We start from the raw sequence: 21,214 nt of genomic DNA, 5'->3' as shown, positions 1-21,214 counted from the left end.
ATAATGAAGGGGAATCCCAGCAAATCTCGGGAGTGTCCTGTCCATGCAGTTCTCTTCTCTGGTATTCTGCCAAGTGAACCTGAGCTACTTTTGCCCTTTTGATTGGACTTTGACCTCTGTGCTCTCAACTCAAAGAGTCTGTCACACTCTGCCTCAGTTCTCTCTTCCTACATCAGTGGCCTGATCTACGTGTCCAGACTGTACACTGAGGCGACCGTAGGCTTATCCTGATTCTTTGGGTAATGATAAAATACATGTTATTACCCCCTATGTGTTTACAAAAGTGTTTGGAAGGGAAGGTCATTTGAGTGCGGGAGAACAAGGACATACCAGGTTAGTTCACCAACACGGAATTCGGAGCCTCGGAACATGAAGGCAACACATGAGTGGAATCCATGCGAGTCGGATTCCAAGAACCTCAGCAAAATGGGGAGAGTGACATCATCACAATCACCATCGCTCTTATCATCTTTACCACCGCTGTTTCGTAGAACGCGTACTCTGAGGTGGGGGTAGAAACTTCATTTATGTGTGTTTCTGAATTATTCCCGGTGGTGGACACGCAGAAGCTCTCCTCAGATCCTAGCATCATTGACTAGTGGTCCCACCTACTGTCCTCTGAATTCACTGTGGCTTTCCCTGCACTTCCCACAGCCTCCCCCTCCCCACCCCCACCAGTGCCCAAGTGCAGCAGGGAGCAGGGATACTAACGCAGAGCCCATAAAAAAACCACTTGTCAGGCACAAGTGGTTTTTGGTTCCAGGACTTTGGTTTTGCTGAAACTTCCTTAGAAGTGTACTGTAATCTAAGGCTTTCCTTACGCTAACTCCCTCCTTTGTCTTCCACCCGCATAGCATCATTCAGACCTGCTTTGCTGCCTGATAGCTCTCTTTGCCTCCCTCCCTTCTGCTGTTCCCCTCCCAGGCATTTTCCCCAATAAAGCCTTTCGTACGTGTAACCGGTCTTCTGCTTCTTTAACTAGCATGTTCCTCGCATAACTCTAGGAGGCAGGAATACTATTTGTTATGGACTGAGCAGTGTCCCCTTAAAATTCATATGTTGACATCTCAACCCCCAGTGTGACCATATTTGGAGAGATGGCCTATTTAGGAGGTAATTAAGATTACATGAGGTCAGAAGGGTCGGGCTTTCATCTAATAGGCGTTGTACTTTAAGAAGAGACTCCAGAGATCTCCCCTTCACTGTGTGCACAGAGGAAAGGCCATGTGAGGACACAGAAGGTGGCCATTTATAAGCCAGGAAGGGAGTCTCACCAGAAAGCAGCCCTGCGGGCATCCTGATCTTGGACTTCTGGCCTCCAAAACTGTGAGAAAGTAGATGTCTTTGGTTTAAGCCACCTTGCATGTGGTGTTTTGTTGTGCCGACCCAAGTAGATGAATACCCCATTGTTGTGTCCATTGTACAGAGGTGTAAACTGTGGATTGGGAGGAGAAGTAACTGGCTGAACTTGTATTAGATCCTGGGGCAGGGTGAGTATAAGCATGGCTCGTGGTAACCATGCCATCCTCCTGCTCCCTGGGCCACGGAGGACAGGGAGATCCGGCTTCACTGTGGGACGAGGCTCCGGGAGAGGATGAACTATGGAAGGAAGGCTGGGGACGAGGTGGGAGGGAGTCTGGAGAATTCTCACGCAGCCTCCTGTCTGTCAAAGATGTGGGGCTCAGCCAGAGTTGCACGCGGGGCCCTAGATTAAATATGTGTCCTCGAGGCAGAGGTTCATGGAGGCTTCCTTCCAGGTGTGGGCTTCAGTCCTTCAATCCGGGGCGGCAGCAACAACCACATGGGAGGTGAGGCCACAGGTGGGGGTGGTGCCAGAGGAGGGTGTGGCCAGGGCGTGGCCAGGGGGGCTCCCACCCAGGCCAAGAGCAAGTGATCTCTGGATTTGGGGTTTTATCAGGAGAGTTCCTGCCTCCCTGCGAGGCTGACAAAAATAAGGTGCCTTACAGCTCCAGCGTATTTAGAGAACGAAAGACAAATGGGTAGATGAAATCTTTGGACAACTTAGAAATTTTATTTTTTTATTTTTTAATTAAATTGTCAGAAAATAGGAAGCATCTCCCTTTTTGCAAAACTGCTAAAGTTTTATATAGACCCACAGAAACTGCTAGCACTGCAGAGGTTTTGACCCCTGAGGAGGTGAGAAGGACCTCCAAGAGGTGGTGGCAGGGGAGGCAGAAGCAGGAGTGTGAGGGGAGGTAGAGGTGGGGGGCAGTTTCTCAAAGAAGGTGGGGGTGGTTTCAGAGGGGGACAATGTGAAGTAGGATAGTTGGCAGAGAACCTTCCAGTGTGATCTGTTTCTATGGATCAGAAACTTGGTTCTTGAGCCGGTCTTGAAGAACGGGTCATTTCCTGCCAGTGGAACCAAAATGTCAGCACCATGCATAAATGAGTGCGACAGAACAGGCAATGTTGTTCTCACAGAGAATCAACCAGTGTTTTAATGTTTTATACAACGCTGGGAACTCGGTGGGTGCTTCCTCAGTGAACGGTTTTCATCTGGAAAACAACAACAACAAAAAAGATGTTTGGCTTGAGGAAGCCTTCCCTTACAGGAGAAACTATCTCTCTAGATGAAGGTGGAGGAGAAAAAGGACGATACCCAGGTGATTTTTCTTCCTCAACTCTTAGAATTATGACAGAAGAGTCAAAGTCTTTGAAGAGAAAAAAAAAAAAGCAAAAAACTTCATAATGAAGAAAATTCCCAGAGACAAGAATCAGGTTCTCTCCAAGTGCACTGTTAGCTGTCAACGGGGAAGGCTAGGGACAGCCCTCCGGAAGGAAGTTAGCAGATGGGGCTGTGTGGAGGCCTCCAAGAAGCACAGCAAGGAGCTCCTGGGGGCCAGGGGAGTGGGAGGTGACAGACAGAAGTGGTGGGAAAAGCCCGCTCGGCGAACTTTGTAAAATACTCAGAGGGAGAGAGAAAGCCAACACTGAGAAAATTCCAGCTGCTGGTGACTAGACGTAATATCTGAGCAATTACTGACTTTTTCTTTTCATCACAGTGTTTTGGTGCCTTGTAGACATAGCTAAGATGTCACGAATGTAAATAATTTAGTACAGTGTTGTCATCTCTCACTGAGTTGCCTTAAGCTTGACATTAGGAAAAGGCATCTTACTTAACTAGAGTTTTCAATACTTATTTGCTTTTGGGTTATGGAGATGGATTATTTTGCTTGTAAGACGATTTGATTAAAAAGATAGCTTATTTCATAAGAAAAAAATCATGTATTGCATATTGTTTTATTTCCATATGCCTTGGAATCTTTCAGTCAGACAGAAATGTGATACCTTAGAATCAATTTTCCACTCCCGTAATAAAAGCGGCACCAGTTCATCCATCAAAAATTGAGGTGGTTTAGGAAGAAATTACTTTGCTTTTATGAAAGAAGTCTAAATGTTGTTTTATTTAAATGTCTAACTTCCTGGAAAACTTGATGTGGGTGGGGTGTGTGTGTGTGTGTGTGTGTGTTGTTGTTCTTTTTGTTAGTAAACAGGAAGCCCTTGAAGTGATACACTGCTAGGATATAAATTTGGATTTTCTCATCGTTTCTTTCCGGATGGGTTTTATGTTGTTAATTTTCCTTTCCCCTTCACTACAGAGACCTATATTAATTACCCAGATCTATCTTTCTCTATCTGTCTCTCTTTTTTCTGGAAGATATTCTGAAGTGGTACCCCACAGACATAATGTTATGACAATGGAATTTCAGAGTTTTGGTTGACTGCTTGCAAAGAGGTTTTATTTGGACAGGAATGCAGGACATTGGCTTTTTTAACAGAGAGTATAGCTTTTCTATTTTTTTTTTTTTAAAGAAGTTACTTGTGGGAAAATAGTTCAGAGTATCTTATTAATGATTTTTCCCCTTGGATTTTTGTTTATTTCCCACCCCATCCCTCAGATCTTTGTAACTAAAAACAAGCTTCAGTTCCTCATCTTGGTTACAGTGGTTTAAATGTTTGTTGGTATGTGACTTTGTTTAGCAAAGTTTGTGCTATTCTTTTTCTTTTTTTCCCCCAATGATCTCAGTTTGCTAAACATTGCATAATTTTTAAAAAATGTAGTCGATTATTATTTGGCCTCCCTAAACTTCACAGCCATCACTGTTGTTTTTTTTTTTTCCTTCAGCCACTCAGATTATTTTATGAAATCGGTCCAATCCCAGAGTTGTTTGTTCTTGGCTTTGACTCTGGGTGGAGGTGTGCTGTGATTTTCATGACCTTTGATGTTTCTGTCTTATGTAGGCGAGGGCCCGAGAGTTTTCAGCAGTTTTCCTGCAACCAGGGAAAACTGTGTGGTGAATAAAGCCCTTGCAATGGGCTGCTCAGTCCTCGCTTTCTTTAGATGTGCACAGTTCTGCACATGGCTTTGGGCCAAGAGCTCTTGTGCTGTTCATGGTGGAGAAAAGAAAACATAGGAACATAGGTGGTTGGCTCTGGGAAAGACCTAGGTAATATCATCTTGTGCACAGATCAATACATGGCACAAATACCACTGCTCTTCCCTCCTAGACCTGTAGCAGACATCAGCAACTGATCATATGTTTTTGTTTTTTGGGGGGGTTTTATTGTATTGTATTTATTTATTTATTTATTTATTATTTTTTTTTTTTTGGTTGAGCCATCCACAGCCACGCAGTCTTTCCTGGCATGGTATCCCAAGCTCCTGCTAGAATGCCAATGGAGTTGGCATATGGGATGGAATCGCTACAGTAGATTATAACCTATCTCTATACACATCTGGAGACAGGGGAAGTTCAGGGTGAGGTCGAGGGATATCCGAGTTGAGAGAGAAGGTTCGAGAGTGAAATGACATGAGCTTGACCTAAAGTTCTCCCACTTGCTAGTGGTGTGATTTGGGGCCAAGGTCTTCATCCTCCTGGGCTTGTCCTCACCAACACAGTGTGTGAACACAGAGGCTACATCCTAGGACTGTGGGTAGGTAAAACCGATATAAACCACACGAAGCATTTAGCCTAGCGCTTGGCAGCAACGCTCAATCAGTGGGAGCGGTCATCATCATCACCCTCGTTATTAGGGAAAGTGGCTTGTTTGAGATAATAAAGCTCATTAGGACTAGACAGGGTTTCTCAATTTCAGCCCTACTGACATTTAAATGGCCAGAGACTTCTTTGCCATAGGAATTGTCCTGGGCACTGTAGGACATTTAAGTCACATTCTCTGGCTTCTACCCACTAGATGCCAGGAACCCTGCTCCCCGAATTGTGATGCATATCTCCAGACACTCCTAGATCCCACAGTGAAGGACCGCTGGAAAAGACTGAACTTCACCTATAGATTTATTTATTTATTTATTTATTTATTGGTACGGTGAACATATTTGTGTCTGAACCCACTGTCAGGGAAGCTAATTCCATTGGTTTTGTCATTGCGTTCCAAGTAATCTTGTTTTAATATCCGCTCTCCGTGACTTTGACATCTCTGCCTTCATATCAGGTTACAAGTTTTTCTGTTTACTAACCTGTGGATAGTTTTGAGTAACAGATGAATAGCTCCAAGTTTTAATTAGGCTTTTGTAATAGAATTTTTAAATAATGTCAAGGAAAATGCTCATAATATAATTTTCAGTGATAATAGCTACAATCCAAATTGTATAATAAAAATGAGGGTATAATTAATTTGAGTGCTTATTATGTGTTAGATACAAGGCTGTGAGCTTAATGTTCCGACATCATGTAATTCTTATGATGCACAAGGCTTGTGTTATTATTCCCATTTTACAGATGAGGGAAGAGAGGCATGGAGTACCTTGCCCAAGAACCCACAGCTACTAAGTGGCAAAATAGGCCATCCATCCTAAGCAATTTGGTTCTAGTGAACACAGACACATACCTGCTAGAGAAAGGTGCGGAAGGATACGTGCCCAGATGTCTACTTTGATTATTTATGGATGATGGGATTACTGGTGTTTGTTTCTCATTACTGTTTTTCATCATTTTCAGCTTTACCATGATTTTTAAAAAAGTATCAAAAATTAGGATTATGCAGTCCTGTGACTTTTATAAAACAAGTGACTATGTTTACAACAGTCTGCCTCCTATTCATTTGATCTTGCTTATGATTGACTGAAAAGCAACAGGAATTATATTTTTAATTTCTCCTGTTGGATGCCAGAATCAGGACGTACAGCTCCTAATGGAACACGTGGCTATTTAGAAGTGGGGGTTGTACACATTTGTAAGCTACTTTGCCCATATAAGGTTGTTCTGTAAGTCATCATCGGGAATTTTAAAATAAACATAGGACATGTTATAGATCCAAAAGAATGTTGTCCTTCAAGATTTCCTACCTTGGAAGTTATATGCTTGTTTCAGTGATGAAACCAGTGAAATAGCTTTTGACCTTCACTTTTAATTAGTGTCTTTAGAGCTTCTTTTTGAACCAGACAAGAATCCCGGGCTTTGTTATTTCAAAAAAACACCAGGAATTACCCACTTGGTTGCCCCCCTCCCAACCCCAAGTCATGCTCTGAATTTCTGTTTGGTCATTCTCAAAAATCAGACAGAGCCACGTGGATAAAATTTACCATAAGAGGCAATGTTTAACCAGTGTCTTCATTTTCTTAAGGAAATTCCAAAAAGGGAGAACCAAACGTGGTGTAATGAATGGAATCATTGTTGGACTAAGGGCAGAGATCTGTAAGGTGAATACTCTTTAAGGGTACCGCACACATTTGGAACCATAAATTCAGATCTGTGCGTGTGTGTGTGTTCGTGTACATTATTTTATAGCTACGCATCATGTGCTTCAATTCCGAATCTGATACTTGCCTGGCTTTACTCCCTGTGGCAGACATTTCTCATTTTAAATAACTTTGAAAGATCTCCTATGTCTCTGCTCATACAATGAAAAGTTCTTGATGATTCAGGAGCCCAGGCGAAACTTGCAGTATCAAAGAACATGGGTAACTACCCAGGTTGAGTGAAGAGACAACAAGGTCACGAGAGGCCCAAGTTTCTCTTTGTCTGTTAGAGCTGTCATAGAGGGCTTGGTGCTGGTTGCCTCTCAGGTGAGCAGAGGTCCGAGTGATGATCTCCAACACCTGACCCAGCTGACTCACTTCCTTGGAACTCCCTTCTAACCCTCTCGGTGGTTTGTAGAATCTCCTGCTCAGCACAGCCACTCTCATCTTTGGGGTCCCTATAAAGGGAACCTTCATTTTCATTTCAATCTCTCATTTCTGAGTTGGGTGTTTTTTACCATTATTTTACAGTGGAGGAAGGAAGGGCCAAAAGAGAAGGAGTCTCCTGGTGACAGAGTAATCCTGTCACTTGATCACTCATTTGTTTGTTCATTCATTCAGTCAAATAATTAAGAACCCAGTATACGCCATTGAGGAATGTGTAGTGAGCAAAACAGAGAGGGCTGTGGCCTCCTGGAGTTTATTCCTAGGGAGAGAGCCATGCAATCGATGAATAAATAAACCAGGAAACAAGCCAGAATTTTAGATAATTTTGGAGGAGGAAAGGGCTGTATCTAGAAGAGGTCAAGGAAGTTTTCTCCAAAAAGGTATCCTTTTAACTGAGACCTGAAGGCTGGGCAGATCTAGCCATGCCAAGAGCAAGGTAGAGGGAAGAGCAAGGGGAAGGCTCCAATTCCCCTAGTGCAGCATGAAAGGCATGAAATAAGTGTATCATCAACAAATAAAATAGACATAAAATGGTATGTTTCTAAAGACTGCAGTCCTGACACAGGTGAATTTGAGAGAGAAGGATTTGTAAGCATGCTACACAGGATAGAATTCTAAACTATATTTTCACACATAAACCAGAAAGGCCCATTCTAACATCGCCACGTAACCAAAGACGTGCCAAAATTTTTTTTTTTTTTTACACATATTATTCAGTACTCAGTATGACCTGAAACTATGAGAAAAACTAGGGTCTTCCTCTTTAAGATCTTCCTTGCCCTAGAAAAATCTGACTCCAGTGGGTTCTGGAGCAGAGCATTTTTGAGAGAGCGTGTATATATGTGTGTCTGTTTTCTTTGTTCCCATTATTTCTTCTCCCCAGAAGGAGACCAAACTGTTTATAGGGAAGAGGGAAACAAACAAACAACTGGGTAATATACTTCCATTCCAAACATTCAGACACATGTGACTTTTCAGCTAGCACAGAGATCCATGAGGCAGACAGGCCAGCCATGCTGGATTCTCTTGGAGCACAGATGCTGCCTCTTCCTTGGGGATGACAATATGAATTATACAGACCATTATCATCTCTTCTCCAGAATTCTAACTCCTGAATTCTGACCCAGAAAATGCACAATTTGTTCCCCTTGAGCATAAAATTCACGCTGCCCCAGCACCTGCTGGAACAACCGAAGAAGATTTGATTGGCTTCTCCTACCTTCTGCTGTTCTGTGTCCTACGACAAGCATCCAGAAGAGGCTATTTTCTGTTGCCTGGAGGAGAGACTGGTTTTGTTGTGCCAACTGGAGTCTTGAAAGTGTGCCAGAATCTAATCTTCCTTCCACCATGTCTCTCTGGGCCCCAAACGCTTTTCAGTGGAATGCCACAGCTCACTTGCTTCTAAGTGCTGTGTTCTCCCTCTCTCCCTCCCTCCCCAAGACACACATTTTGGCATCATTTGGTTTTCTGAGTCTTTCTAGGACCCATATCCTTTTTGCTAGCTAAGCTGGGGCTTCAGATAGGTTTTCAGAGTAGCCTGATCTTTCCACTGTTGGTACATCAACCTTCACACTTCTTTGTGGTAGGTTCTTAATGACCATCCTACCTTTGCTGTTCATTTACTTCCCTTTTTATTCACTGCCTCAAAATTTACAAAAGTATTATTTGGTATTTTCTTATAGTTTAAGTGATAGCTCTCACAAAATGCATGTTTTTTGTGAACTTGATCAGTTTACATTGGTGGTTACCTCTTCTGGTTTCTTCTGGAAAAAAAAAATTCAGTTGAGAAATTATACACATAACTCACCAAGAAATTCACTAGAATGTAAGCTTCATGAGGGCAAGGATTTTTTTTTATCTTCACTTACTACTCTTCCCTAAGTTCAAAATAGTGTTTGGTCCATAGTAGCATGCAAGGAATATTTGTTGAATGAGAGACATGGAATTCAGACTTGCTCATGTGAGGGGCCCACTTCTGCCTCTCCTAGGATGACTCCTCCAAAATTGATCTGCATCCTCAGACTCATGTGAGATGTAAAAACCATCAAAATGCCAAGGTTAGCTAAAGTCTTGGAAACAAATACTTGTTCTTTCCAGATTGTTCTATCAGTCTAGCCATCATTCCAACATTCCCTTCACTGATCTGTCAAACAGCTGGGCTGCGTGAGTCATTCAGGAGCTACATGTTAGCAAGGAGAAGGTGGGGCTGGTGACGGGCAATGACCCCACCACATGGTAAACGTCCTGGCTCCTTACACCTGAGATGCATATGCCCTTGGACTTCCCAGAAGAAGGGGAATTTTAATTAGAGCATCCAGATGAAGTTTCTGCCCAATTTAAATCCCATGCGTCATCTTATGAGATGCAGGATCCTCAAGTTCTCATTCTGTTCATCGCCACTTCCTTTATTGCATTTTGTTTTTAGACTTAAGGCCGTGAGACTGACAACACATCTGACGTTGTTTATGGAGTCGTGGACTCTAATAAAGTCTGCTTAATCATGATGGAGCAAGGCTGGCTGCCAAGAGCTTTGTCAGAACTGGAAAGGGCTTGGTGGTGACTGCCCCCGGGCTGGGGAGCCCACCTTGAGCTCTGTTCGAGTTACAAGTGGCCTCCTTTTAAAGCCATTCTGTTTTGCAAAGAAAATGATTTGGTTACTCCGTTAGAGATGGAAATGAAACAGATTTCTGCTCTTCCTTTCCTTTTTTTTTTTTTTTTTAAAGATTTTATTTATTTATTTGACAGAGATCACAAGTAGGCAGAAAGGCAGGCAGACAGAGAGGAGGGGAAGCAGGCTCCCTGCTGAGCAGTTAGCCCGATGCGGGGCTTGAACCCAGGACCCTGGGATCATGACCTGAGCTGAAAGTAGAGGCTTTAACCCACTGAGCCACCCAGGTGCCCCTGCTCTTCCTTTCTTATCAGAAAAACACCTGAGGCCAGGAGTGGAATGTTGGTGGCCCAGAGAGAGTCCTGCCTGCCCTGGGGGCACCCCAAGTAGTCATTTTCACCTGAGGGCAGTTTGGTCTCCCAGTTTGTCTCGACTGTCGGAGGGTGTCACTGGCATCTAGTAGGCAGAGGCCAGGAATGGCCCTAAACATCCTACAATGTATAAAACGGCCCCTCACGCCCACCCCACAGCAATGAATTATTTGGCTCCAAAAGCCATCAGGGTTCAGGTGGAGACATTGATCTGAAGGAGCCTTGTTCAATTTCATGAGATTGTCCCTGCCTGGGAAGGTAACTCTCTTCCGTTGCTGTTTTTCAGTTCTCACTTAAAAAAAAAAAAAAAAAAAATTCCCATCTTATTCTTGCATCAGGAATTGGTAATTTGGAGGCAGACCTGGTTTCAGAAGAGGGCGGGGCAGGCAGCCTAAGTGGAATGATTTGAAACGCATGGAGAAAACCCAGACTTAAAATGTTTCTCTCCTTCCAAGCTCTGAGGTCTAGAATTCCTTCAGTTGAAACCTGGAGAAGCCCTGAAGAGGGGGTTCAGGATTCCTGGGTCTTGAATCAAGCTCTGCCACTTCCCAAAGCACTAAGAGCTATTGAGCACTGACTCTGCGCCCAGCCCTGGGCCAAGCACCGTGCACGTAGCCTCCCATCTCTTCCTCCCCACAGCGCTGTAAGGTGTGCATTTACTACTACCGTTGTACTGAGGAGCAAACGGGGGCTGGGAAAGGTTCAGGAACATGTGCAAAGCAACACACGGATAAGCACGGTGCTGTGATTTTCAAATGGGATACCCAAGACTGCCAGGAACCAGGATCTTACCCTACCTAGCTCTGAGGCATCTGTGAAAAAGGCAGGAAGTTAAACCCCATGACTTCTAGGAACTCTTGACAATGCCATGATGTCTTTATTGGTTCCTTTGTTTTACATCTTGCCCTTCTTCAAGACTTCCCTTGCAAATGGAAACAGTCCCAGGATAGGTAACGATTGTAAATCCCCATGAAGGATTCCAAACCTTAAACTGTATCATAACCAGCTGGTGAGCTTCTAAAAATGCTTATTTCTGTGGCCGCTCACCAACACTCTGCTCGAGCATGTTGGAAATGGGCGCCTGGAATCCTGATACCCACCCCCCCCCATCCAGGTGATTCTAATGCATGGGCTCTGAAGACCACACTGAAGAAGGCTATTCTAGCCCCTTCCGGGGATTTAATCGACTGGTTTAATTGACTAGATGCTGGCCACAGTGGAAGCTCAGAGTGTTTGGGGGTGAATTAGGTCCCCTGGATCCCTTACTCTGCCAGAGCTGGCTGGGCCTCCTGTCCTCTGGCTCAACTTAGGTCAACAGTTCCTTAACGGCACCCATAAGAATCACCTGGGAAACTTTTAAAGCTCACAATGCCAGGATCAGACTCCCCGTTAATTAAATCCCAATATCTGGGAGTGGGAACAGCTTCAGTATTTTTTTTCCCCCCAAGATTTCCAGATGATTCCTATGCACAGTAGTTTGCGAACCACTGTCCTGGGTGTTGCAGATTCCACACCTGAGGTAAGACAACCCCACTATCTCAGGCCTCCTTATCTCCTGAGACGTATCTGCAGGCCACCCTTTACTCTATTGGCTTTCCAGAGGCCCCTGCTCACTCCTCTGCCTTTTATGTTGCTTTTAAGATATCCCTCTCATCACCTTGTTTATGCCCACGACAGGTCTTCCTCTTGAGGGAAGGGGCTTTACGGTGTGTGGTTCCTGAGTGATATCGAGTAGCGAGAGCAGGTGAGGGCGGACTCAGGAGAGAGAAGACAAAGACCAACTGGCTTCTTTGTCTTCACAACAGGCCAAATGGAGAGTAATAATAATGGTTATTATAAGGAGGTTGCCCTGGCGCCGGACTCCCTGAATAAAATACCCAGTAAAACTTTGGAACTCCTCTTCTGGGCAGGAACAAAGAATCCTGCTAAAAACAGCGCCTTCTAAATAATGACGTTATGGCTGATATTTTGAAATTGGGAGTCTGCTGACAAATGATTCAGAATGTAGGAACAATTGAAAACGGAGACCAGCTTTCCTTACCAGGATGTTTGGGGTGACTCGTGAATGCTTGGGAAGGAATTTAAGAATAAATAAGTCAGAGTCCTCTCCAAGTTTTCCTTTTTTCTCCTCTGGTCCACCCCCCCCACCTTGCTCACTTAAGAAACAAACCCTGTCACCCTGTCATGACATGGTGACTCAGTTTCCCCAAAAATGAGATAGACAGGGTCTGCCTGTGACTTTGATGCCCCTGCACTTGGCTGTGATCGGCCTACCTAGAGTTTTAAAATGGAGGACTATTAGGATTAAAATCTGGATTTCTCGCTTCTCTTGAAAATTCAAAAACTCTTTCTTGCCCTGAGTTCGCTTTCTTGGTGTGAGCAGTCAGCATCTGCCCCTTTGCATGGAAGCCTGTGTGTTCCAGTTTGCTGCAGTCTCCACTCCTTCTAATTCCATGCAAGTCACTTCAATTTAAATTGCTTGAGTTGTCTGGGCTGTGGCATCAGCATCATCTGTTAAGATTTGTTAACATGCCAATCGCTGGGCCCCACCAATCTTCTGGAAGGAAGAGTTGTCAATTCCTGATGTACATATGTATGGATGTGAGTGTGCATATTTTTACATATATGTGAATGTGTATACATGTGTGCATATATTATACACACATATAATATATACATATCAGCATGGACTTAGAGGTATTTATTTCATTCTTTGGGTTATAATCCAATACTACTGTGATTTCTTCTCTTGCTTAAGACGTCTCAACTTAGGGCACTGGGAACTCTTTCAGACTGGCTTCAATGCCTTTTCAGTAAATCTCTCCCCACCTCACCCCAGCCTTTTTTTTTTTTTTTTTTAAAGCACTTCCTTTAGCACTTTTTGGTACCACAGGTGCCCCCAGTTTATCTTATATTTTCTGTACCCCAACCTGGAATTAGCTAGTTTTCTAAGGATCCCTGATTTCTTTTATTGGAGAAAGGTATTTAGAAACCAAGGCCTGGGTGCTAGGTGTGCTCATTGCTAGTGGGCTGACATTGCCCCTAGCCCCTCTCAATGGACAGGCCTAGGAAATATATGTAGGGATGCTAACTCAGGCATATACGCACATGGATTTATTTCTGTATTTATCTGTGAAAAAATATATATAGTGCGTGCGCGCACAGTCCATATGGATACCTTCAACTCCAACCCATTAACCATAGGATTCATCCTAGCCTTGGGGATATCAGATTTTTAATCTTTGCATGGCTTTTCTATGTTAACAGTGGCTCAAGAACAGTGGGGGGAAAGGAGTATTTTATAGATATTGCTAAAAAACAACAGTAAAAAACTAACCCCAAGCTCTGCATAATAAAAATGTCAGCATAGCCCCTTACTTAATATTCTTCAGCCCTTTTTGCAGTCTACAATTTGGAACATACAACCTCACTGTTCCTGAAGGTGGATAGACGTGCCTTACTTCCCTTCTTATACAAACGCAGTTTGTCTCCAGCCCTACGGAACAATGCCTCTTGCAACGCTTAGCTGGCACTTGTGGATTCTAAATATAAGCCAAGATGCTTCTCGAAGATTAGAATCAGAACTTTGCTTTACATGTGAAATCTTATTTTGAATTCAGGTACACAATTACTCACTCAGAGACTTAATTATACTGCCTTAGGATAGTATTACAATAGTTTTAATTATTTTTTGGGGGGTTACAAAAGTAACCTTTTGTTTGGTTAGGAAGGTGAAGTGACTATAGTCTTTTCATGAACTTAAAAAACAAATTAACCATCAGCTGTGAAGTTTATCTGTGGTTCCTTCATGTTTATTCAAGAAGCAGCCATACTTGGATGGGCTGCTCCTTCCTCTCGTTATACTGAATGTAAATCTTGTGCTGCTTGGATGTGTCTTTATAAACTGTGTAGAGAACTGGAAAGAGAGTCTAACCAAGATGGTTCATGGGCCGCTGGAGGTGTGGCTCAGTGGTTTGGAAAACATTCTGGGTTTTAAACAGGAACACCTATAATTATGGAGGCGTCATCCCTTCCATAAAAAAGAAAACAAAACAAAGAAAGCAAAGCCTTTCTACTAACAAGGTGTAGTCATAGCATGTGTTCAGCCTTCCCAAAACCTGTCTGGCATTTGTTTCTGGTCTGGTGGGGAATATCTTCCATCTTTCCCTGAGCACTCATCAAACAATACAAAGATAAACAATTGGAGGGCAATTAGCAGTCTCTTTGGGGTAACAGGAGAGAGAAGTCACCCTGCTATTAATTTCAAAGGAATTAATCATGGTTTACATATGTGATTCAGTGGCTTAACTTTGCAAGTGGTTGAAAAACAAGGAATCAACGAAGTTTACAAAAGACACTAGTTTGGAGAACCAGGTTTTGTAGACAACTCTAAAGAACTATCCGTTGAGTATTCTAAGGCCGTAAAAGTTGAGATGGTGCCTCGTAGGAGACTTGCATATGTGTGAGACTCAACTAGGTAGAGTTGTTAAAACGCAGATCTTGATCCAGTAGGTGTAGGGAGGGGGCTCAGATTCTGCATTTTTAATATGCTGTCAGGTGGTGCTCATGGTACAGATCGGCCCATCTCATCTTGCACAGCAAGGCTGTAGATTGTCCTGGTGCCTGTGGTGAGGTAGGATTAAGCCCCTCAAACTCCCTCTATATACCTTGAAATTCCCAACATGCCACACAGTGAACGTCCTGGGGTTAGGGGACTAGAATAGCTTTTTGGAGTAGAGGTACTTGGGCCAAATACTTTACTGTACATTTTAGTTTCTAGGGATTACATTGGGACCCATAGGGCAAAGAGCTATACTATACAGTATAATTAGTATAATATAGTTAACAGCAACCTCTTTTCACAAGGACTAATTTTAAAAAAACCTAAAAATATTTGCAGGCCATGTTTATTGATGTTTATAGAACTGTGCCCTTGAAAGAAAAGCAGGAAAAGCAATCACTAAGTCCACTCTCTGAGATTAAAACCTCAGAAAATGCAGTATTGTCTAATTTTGATGCCGACCTTCTGAACAAATTTCGTTGTTGGGGAAACCCCGCTTTAAACAGAGGTCTTCACCATTCCTTGACTACCTTTTCAAGCCACACAAATTATTAAATGTGCTTGGTCTCAGAGTGTCTAGTAAGACTGTATACTTTAAAACAAGACATCGTCCGTTGATTTCTGGTGTGGACATTTAGTGACATCGGAACAGAGGACATACTTCTCATGCCTCTTACTGCAAAACACACCATTTTCATTTGCCATACTTCTCTTCTAGGAAGGAAACTTGGAGTGTAAGCATTCATTTTAAGAGTCTGACCGCTTCTACTAACCTCTCCCTTCCCCCTACTCTCCATCTCTCCCACCAACCCTCCCCTACTTTCTTCACTGTGGTTACCCTCATCTGGATGTCTGCCAGACCTGGGGGAGAGGAGAAGTGAGTAGCGGGTTGAATTTGATCTCTACCCTCCATAGCCTCAGGTTCTCCCCTGTCTGTGAAGGGGTGTGTAGGTTGGCTGTTTCTGAGAAGCGAGGCAGGCTGCATAATATCTCAGGATGGGTGGCATGCCACTATTGTGAAGTGGGAAGTGTAAGATGAGAAATTCCTTAAGGTGTCCAATCAGGACACCTGGACTCTGATCCTTGTCTGTCTACTAACCAGTTGTTTGACCTTGAAGAATGATTTAACCTCTGTGGGCCTCAGTCTCCTAATCTGTAATTTGAAATACTTGGTTATGCCTGTTTCTCAAAGTGTAGGAGGCTTGCCACTGGAATAGCAATAGATAACACTGAATCACATCATGAGAACTATACTCCTTTTGCAATCAATTTCAATTGTTAACAGCTTTTCAAAAAAAACCACAGAGATGTTAAAATTCTCTGCTGACCCTCATGTCATTAACCCTTTTGGCATTTGGCACTTTCCCTTAAAAAAAATTGGTTGTAATTTGTTTGTTTGTTTTGCCCCTCTCCCTTTCTAACAAAGGAGTCGATAACTGTTTTCACTGTGATTGATTTTAATTTGTGGAGGGCGATACTGAGTTCCCATTTAAAAAAGTAATAGAGAAAAAAGTAGGTTAACATAAAGGAAGATATTTAATAAACTTACCATAATAGTTGTGGTCCAATGACTGTTTTGGCAAAAAATGAGGAGGATGGTAACCAAGAAACACTGAATTAGGCGAATTTAAAATTTCTGTTCAACTCTAGGCTCACAAAAGCACTCATGTATCTTGTTAAGTGGTAAATGTCCACCCTGTTTCCATTCCCCGAATGTGTGTGTATTTATTGACAAACACTTTGCAGAACAAAGTTGGTGTCTGATGTATAGCTAATAGTGTGTGGCAGGGCACAAATGTGGTCCGATCTCTTTAAGGAAATTCTGGCTGCAGTTACATATAGTTTGCTAATTTCCCTTTACAGTGTTTTGTTTTTTCCTGTTACGTCAAATATAGTGAAATGGGGACAAATACCTTTGCTTTGGTGTAATTAAAATGAAATTATGTCAGGAACATCTGTTTGAAAGGGGATTTCTATTTGTTTTACGACCAAAAGGTGGCGTCCTACCCCCATGCCCTTTATTTAAAAAACCCTTCTTGCTTTAATTTAACAAAAAGAAACTTCCAGTTGATTACAGATAAAGAAATTAAAATGTGCTCCCTATGAATGTAACGTGACAGTGTTGAAAATGAACAATATGTTAAAGCTGCAGCTAAGTTTCCCCCTAATGTAAGCCAAATGGACACGGAGTTCTTTAATAAGGTGGCACATTAGACAGTATTATATACAAAATTGAGTACAATATATCATGGGATTTACAACCAGGATTTCCTTTTGTCTGCAAAACTTGTTGCCAATCTGACTTTGGGCCCCTCTTTCAAGTGAACGTAGAATTTAAGGCAGTTAAAATACAGAATAAGATCAGTAGCAACCTAAAGATCTTTTTAATATGGCAATACTCACAATTTTTTTTAAAGCTCACCATACAATCTGGAAAACAGGATCAGAGCATGAATTGTTCTTTACAGACTATGAATAAATTTGTCTCATTTAAATAAATTGCTATTTCCCTGAGTTATAATTCTGCAACTCAACACACACCATAACCATGTTGTATCTGGTATAAACATTTTGGAAATGGAAAACAGTTTTCTCTGCCATAGACTGGCTACTTTGTAGATTTCCACTTAATTTCATGTGAGTTCAGCATATGGAATTTCCAGAGATGTTAAAGGATTGTTGCAACTATGAATTGACTTGACCTAAAGTTTTCATCAGTGCCTAGGTCATAGAAAGCATTCAATAAATATTAGATATTATTACTGACAGTTGTAGACTGTGAGCTCCTCAAAGGCAGGGGTTTTAATTTTGCAGTCTTCATTGTCTACTATATGGTCTAGAACATAGACGGTATGTCAAAATGTCTGATGTCTTGAATCAAAGATTAATAGGAACCCTAGTCTCTAGAAAGCTAGGAAGTTCTACACAAACTAAAATGCATTTTCTTCATCTAGACTCTAGTCTAAAAGATCCAATAGATGGTCTTGTCTGGATAGCATAGAATCTTGTATAGCATGCATTCAACGTGAATTTTATGATGGAATTACCTTAGCACAGTCTCCCTTTCTCTGGCTTTATACTGTAGCACTGGTGAATGGCTTTATTTTTTTGCTTGCAAAACAGATACAATTTTAAAGTGGTAGTCTTACACTATTATTGCAATAGAGATTTAGAATTCTTCTGTAAATGAATGTGTAACGATATTTGTAATAAGACATTATCCATAAGAATTTATAATAACCTTTTCAGGATGTTTATTATCTACAATTGTGCTGGTCTCAAGGAATGGAACAGAACTTGCCCCCTCCTCCCCCAAAGGTACTTTGTAGGAATCCACAGGAGTGGCTTTCAATACATTCTCATTAAGAGTTGGCCTGATACACCAGCCAGCCAGTAGCTGGAAATGCTGGCTTAGGAGTTTGGCAGCTTCTGGGGTGACAGGTCTGAAAAAAATTATTTCTGTTAACAACAACAAGCCATAGAACCCTATATCTCCTTCTAAGTCACATTTTGGAAACAAGAAGTCTTCCTTCTCAATTTGTGTTGTTAAAGAGAAAAGAGATACCAGTGTCTTGTTTTTATACAAATATATGTATATTTTAAAACATTTCATTCAGACTTCTAATTTACTTCTTCAAATTTCTAAATTCCACCAAACTTCAAAACAGCAAAAAGAAAAAAAAATCTCACCTTTTCAAAGAATTGGACAGAGTTTTTTGCATGTGACTGATCTCTGGAAGAGCAGGTAATTTGTGTTAAACAACTGATTGACATGCTAGCCCCTGGGCGTTTTCCTAAGAGAAACCGTGGCAAGAACACAGCTCCTGATGCGGCAGCCACTTTCCCCCCAAAGTGGATCAAACTACACATTCCAGCAGTGAGTCTGACAAGGAAGTGGGGGGGGGGGGAGCTCGTCCCACATTACATTCTCCCGATATAGGAATACAGGGGGTAAACCCCATCGCTGGCGGGTTTCTGTTTCCCTGCAAAGAGGGGTTTGTCCTTCTGTTGAACTTTCACCTCCCGAACTCGCCTTCTTTCATTGGACAAAGTGCAGAAAGAAAGAGGAGAGACCCAGGGAAGACGGGAGAGAGGGAGAAAGGGGGCTGAAAACACCACCCCCACCTCCCCCTCCTTCAACTGTCACTGATGGCAAAACACTTTCACTTTTAACTGGAGGAAACTCACATCCTTGCCTACCCTCTCTCTTTCCTTCTGTATTTTTAGCTCAGAAACCAAGCAAATAGCCATCGCATTCCTATCTTCGTCCCTAGTTGTTAACACTCTCCCTCTCCTTTTTTTCCGGTGGCTGAATGGGCCCCCCATTTCCCCATCTTCTGAGGAATCCTCCCCTCCCCCATGCCCCTTATTTTTCCAGGTCTTTCTTGCCAGATCCCTCTTTTGCCAGGGACTGCTCTGGCGTTCCCTTCCTCTCTCTAGTCTGCAGGGCTCTGCCTCCCTCTCCCCTTCCCCATCCAGTCTGGACGCCCCTCACTCCCATCTCCCGAGAACCGCCCCCCCCTCCGTCCAGGCTGCCCCCTCCCCCCCAGCTTGGCAATTGCGTTTTTTTTTTTTTTTTTTTTTTTTTGCTGCGAGCCTTGTTGTTTACCCAGCAGGTGGATGTGACGTCAGGGACGCACAACAGCAAAAAATAACAACATCTCCCTCCGCGACGTGTTGGCCTCTCTCGCGCGCCTTATTTATTTATTTGTTCCGGGAGGCCGGGGGGAGCCGGGTGGGCGCCAGTACCCGTGTGGCCCAGGGAGGGGGCGCAGCGGCTCGCGCTCTGGGGGTGCGCGGGGCCTTGGGGGCGCGTGAGGCGGAGAGGGGGCCCTGGCAAGAGGCCGGGAGGCCGGCTGGGGAGCGCCCCCAGGCCGGCGCTCCCCGCGCCTCTGCCGCCGCCGCCGCCACTGGCGCTGGCTGGGCTCCGGGAAGCTAGTCCGGAGCGGAGGAATCTATTGTTATTTATTGTGTGGCGGTTGCATGCTGTACTCGCGGTGGCCCGGCCCTCGTCCGGGAGTGCGTGTGTGCGCGCGTGTGTGCGCGAGTGAGTGTGTGCGCGGGGGTGCGCGCGCGGGCGGGAGTGGGCGCGCGCGGGGGAAAGGCCCGAAAACACCTTAGTTTGCACCGAGAGACCATTTGCAGCGGGTGAGTTTGTATTTTTCCATTTCTGCTCCACTTTTTCCCAAGCTGCCTCCTGCCTTGTTTCCGCCACTTTAAACAACAACAACAACCAGCACAAAAAAAAAAAAAAAAAAAAAAAAGGAAAAAGAAAAAAAGGAAAAAAAAAACTACTTTCCACCTCCAGGCTCCACGTGCATCTCCCCCCCCCTCCCCCAGCCCTCCCCTCTCGCCTCTCTCCCCCGGCCCGGGCCCAGGCTCTGGGGTGGGGTGGGGGTTGGGGCCGGCGCGGGGGTGGGGGGGCCGCCGGCGGTGGCGGCGCCCGCAAGCTTGGGTCCATTTCCATAAGTCAAATGAAGGGGGGGGCGCGGCGGCAGGAGAGAGGCGAAATCGTCTTCCCCTCGGCCCCTTCACTCCTGGCTCTGCGCTCTGGGCGATCGCCGCGGGGAGAGAAATCAATAAGCCCAGGCCGCCTGGCTCAACTTTCGGTGTCGGGCGTCGGGGTGCCGGCAGAGAAGCGGGGCCGGCGCGGGGCCGGGGTCGAGTCTGCGGCGGGAGGGGGCGCGCGCCGGGAGCCTCGGGAGCCTGAAGTTTGGACTCGGAGCAAACTTTTTCCCTTCGCTCTCCGAGAGTGTGTGCCCCTTGATGTCCCTGGTTTGTAATGATGGGAAGCCCGCATCCTGGGCCCCGCGCATCGAGACATCCCCAGTGCCACACGCGCCTGGCCCCGAACCCAGCGACGGGGACAGCTCACCGCCGCCCCCGGAGCACAGAAAACTCGGACACACACTCGCGCACCCCCAGCTAGACACGCACCCTCACGCGCGCTGGACCCCGGGAACCCAGCCTCGCCGCGGACCGGCCCGCGACATACGTGGCCAGCTCCGCGGGTGGGAGTGGGAACGGGGTGCGCTGCGGGGAATCGCTGCGTCGGGTCTCCTCCCCTCCACCACACGCACTTTCGGGGTTTCCTCTCCTTCGAAGCTTGGGGGGTACCGGGGAGGTTTCCCAAGCCTGGATCTCTCCTGAGACGCGCGGGAGCCGCCGCGTCTCTGTGGCCCTGTCCCGGCGGCCGATGGCTCTCCATCCCTGGCCAGCACGCCACCTTCCTCCCGAGCTCCCCGCGCTCCATCCCCATCCCGCGGAGGACTCAGCTGGGCCGACAGCCGGGACTGCGTGCGCTTCGGGTGGGGACGGCGGCGGCAGCAGCAGCAGCGCCGGGAGCTGAGAGTTTGCCAGTTGCCTCGGGGTCGCGGTCATTCGCTGCCTCCGCCTCCCTTCTCCCCCGCCTCTCGGCCCCCCCCCCCCCCCCCCCCCCGCCCCCCGCCCCCCCACGGGCGTTTCTGTCCGATCGTGCGCCAACAGGGCGCACCGGGGCCTCGCCC

At 44.9% G+C, this 21,214-nt stretch overlaps 1 protein-coding gene across 2 annotated transcripts in view; it reads right to left on the bottom strand.

Annotated features, from left to right (window-relative positions):
• Positions 1 to 2,287: 2,287 nt before the first annotated feature.
• LOC116873548 (probable ATP-dependent RNA helicase DDX31) overlaps positions 2,288 to 21,214 on the bottom strand; it is a 20,154-nt gene continuing 1,227 nt past the window's right edge. The window contains exons 2-3 of one of the 2 annotated variants that reach the window (XM_032867402.1): positions 18,399 to 18,502; positions 17,070 to 18,151 (exon numbers count right to left, since the gene is read on the bottom strand). In XM_032867402.1, the coding sequence (XP_032723293.1) occupies positions 18,071 to 18,151; positions 18,399 to 18,502 (185 nt within the window). In that variant the 3' untranslated portion in view covers positions 17,070 to 18,070. Of the gene's footprint in view, positions 2,518 to 17,069; positions 18,152 to 18,398; positions 18,503 to 21,214 lie in introns of those variants that run through there. The other variant, XM_032867403.1, reaches the window with a different exon arrangement.

This window comes from Lontra canadensis, unplaced genomic scaffold (genome assembly GCF_010015895.1).
Source record: "Lontra canadensis isolate GAN:19392208 unplaced genomic scaffold, GSC_riverotter_1.0 scaffold34, whole genome shotgun sequence".
NCBI lineage: Eukaryota > Metazoa > Chordata > Mammalia > Carnivora > Mustelidae > Lontra > Lontra canadensis.
The sequence above is the reverse complement of the archived record's forward strand: the minus strand, read 5'-3'. Positions and strand labels throughout refer to the sequence as shown.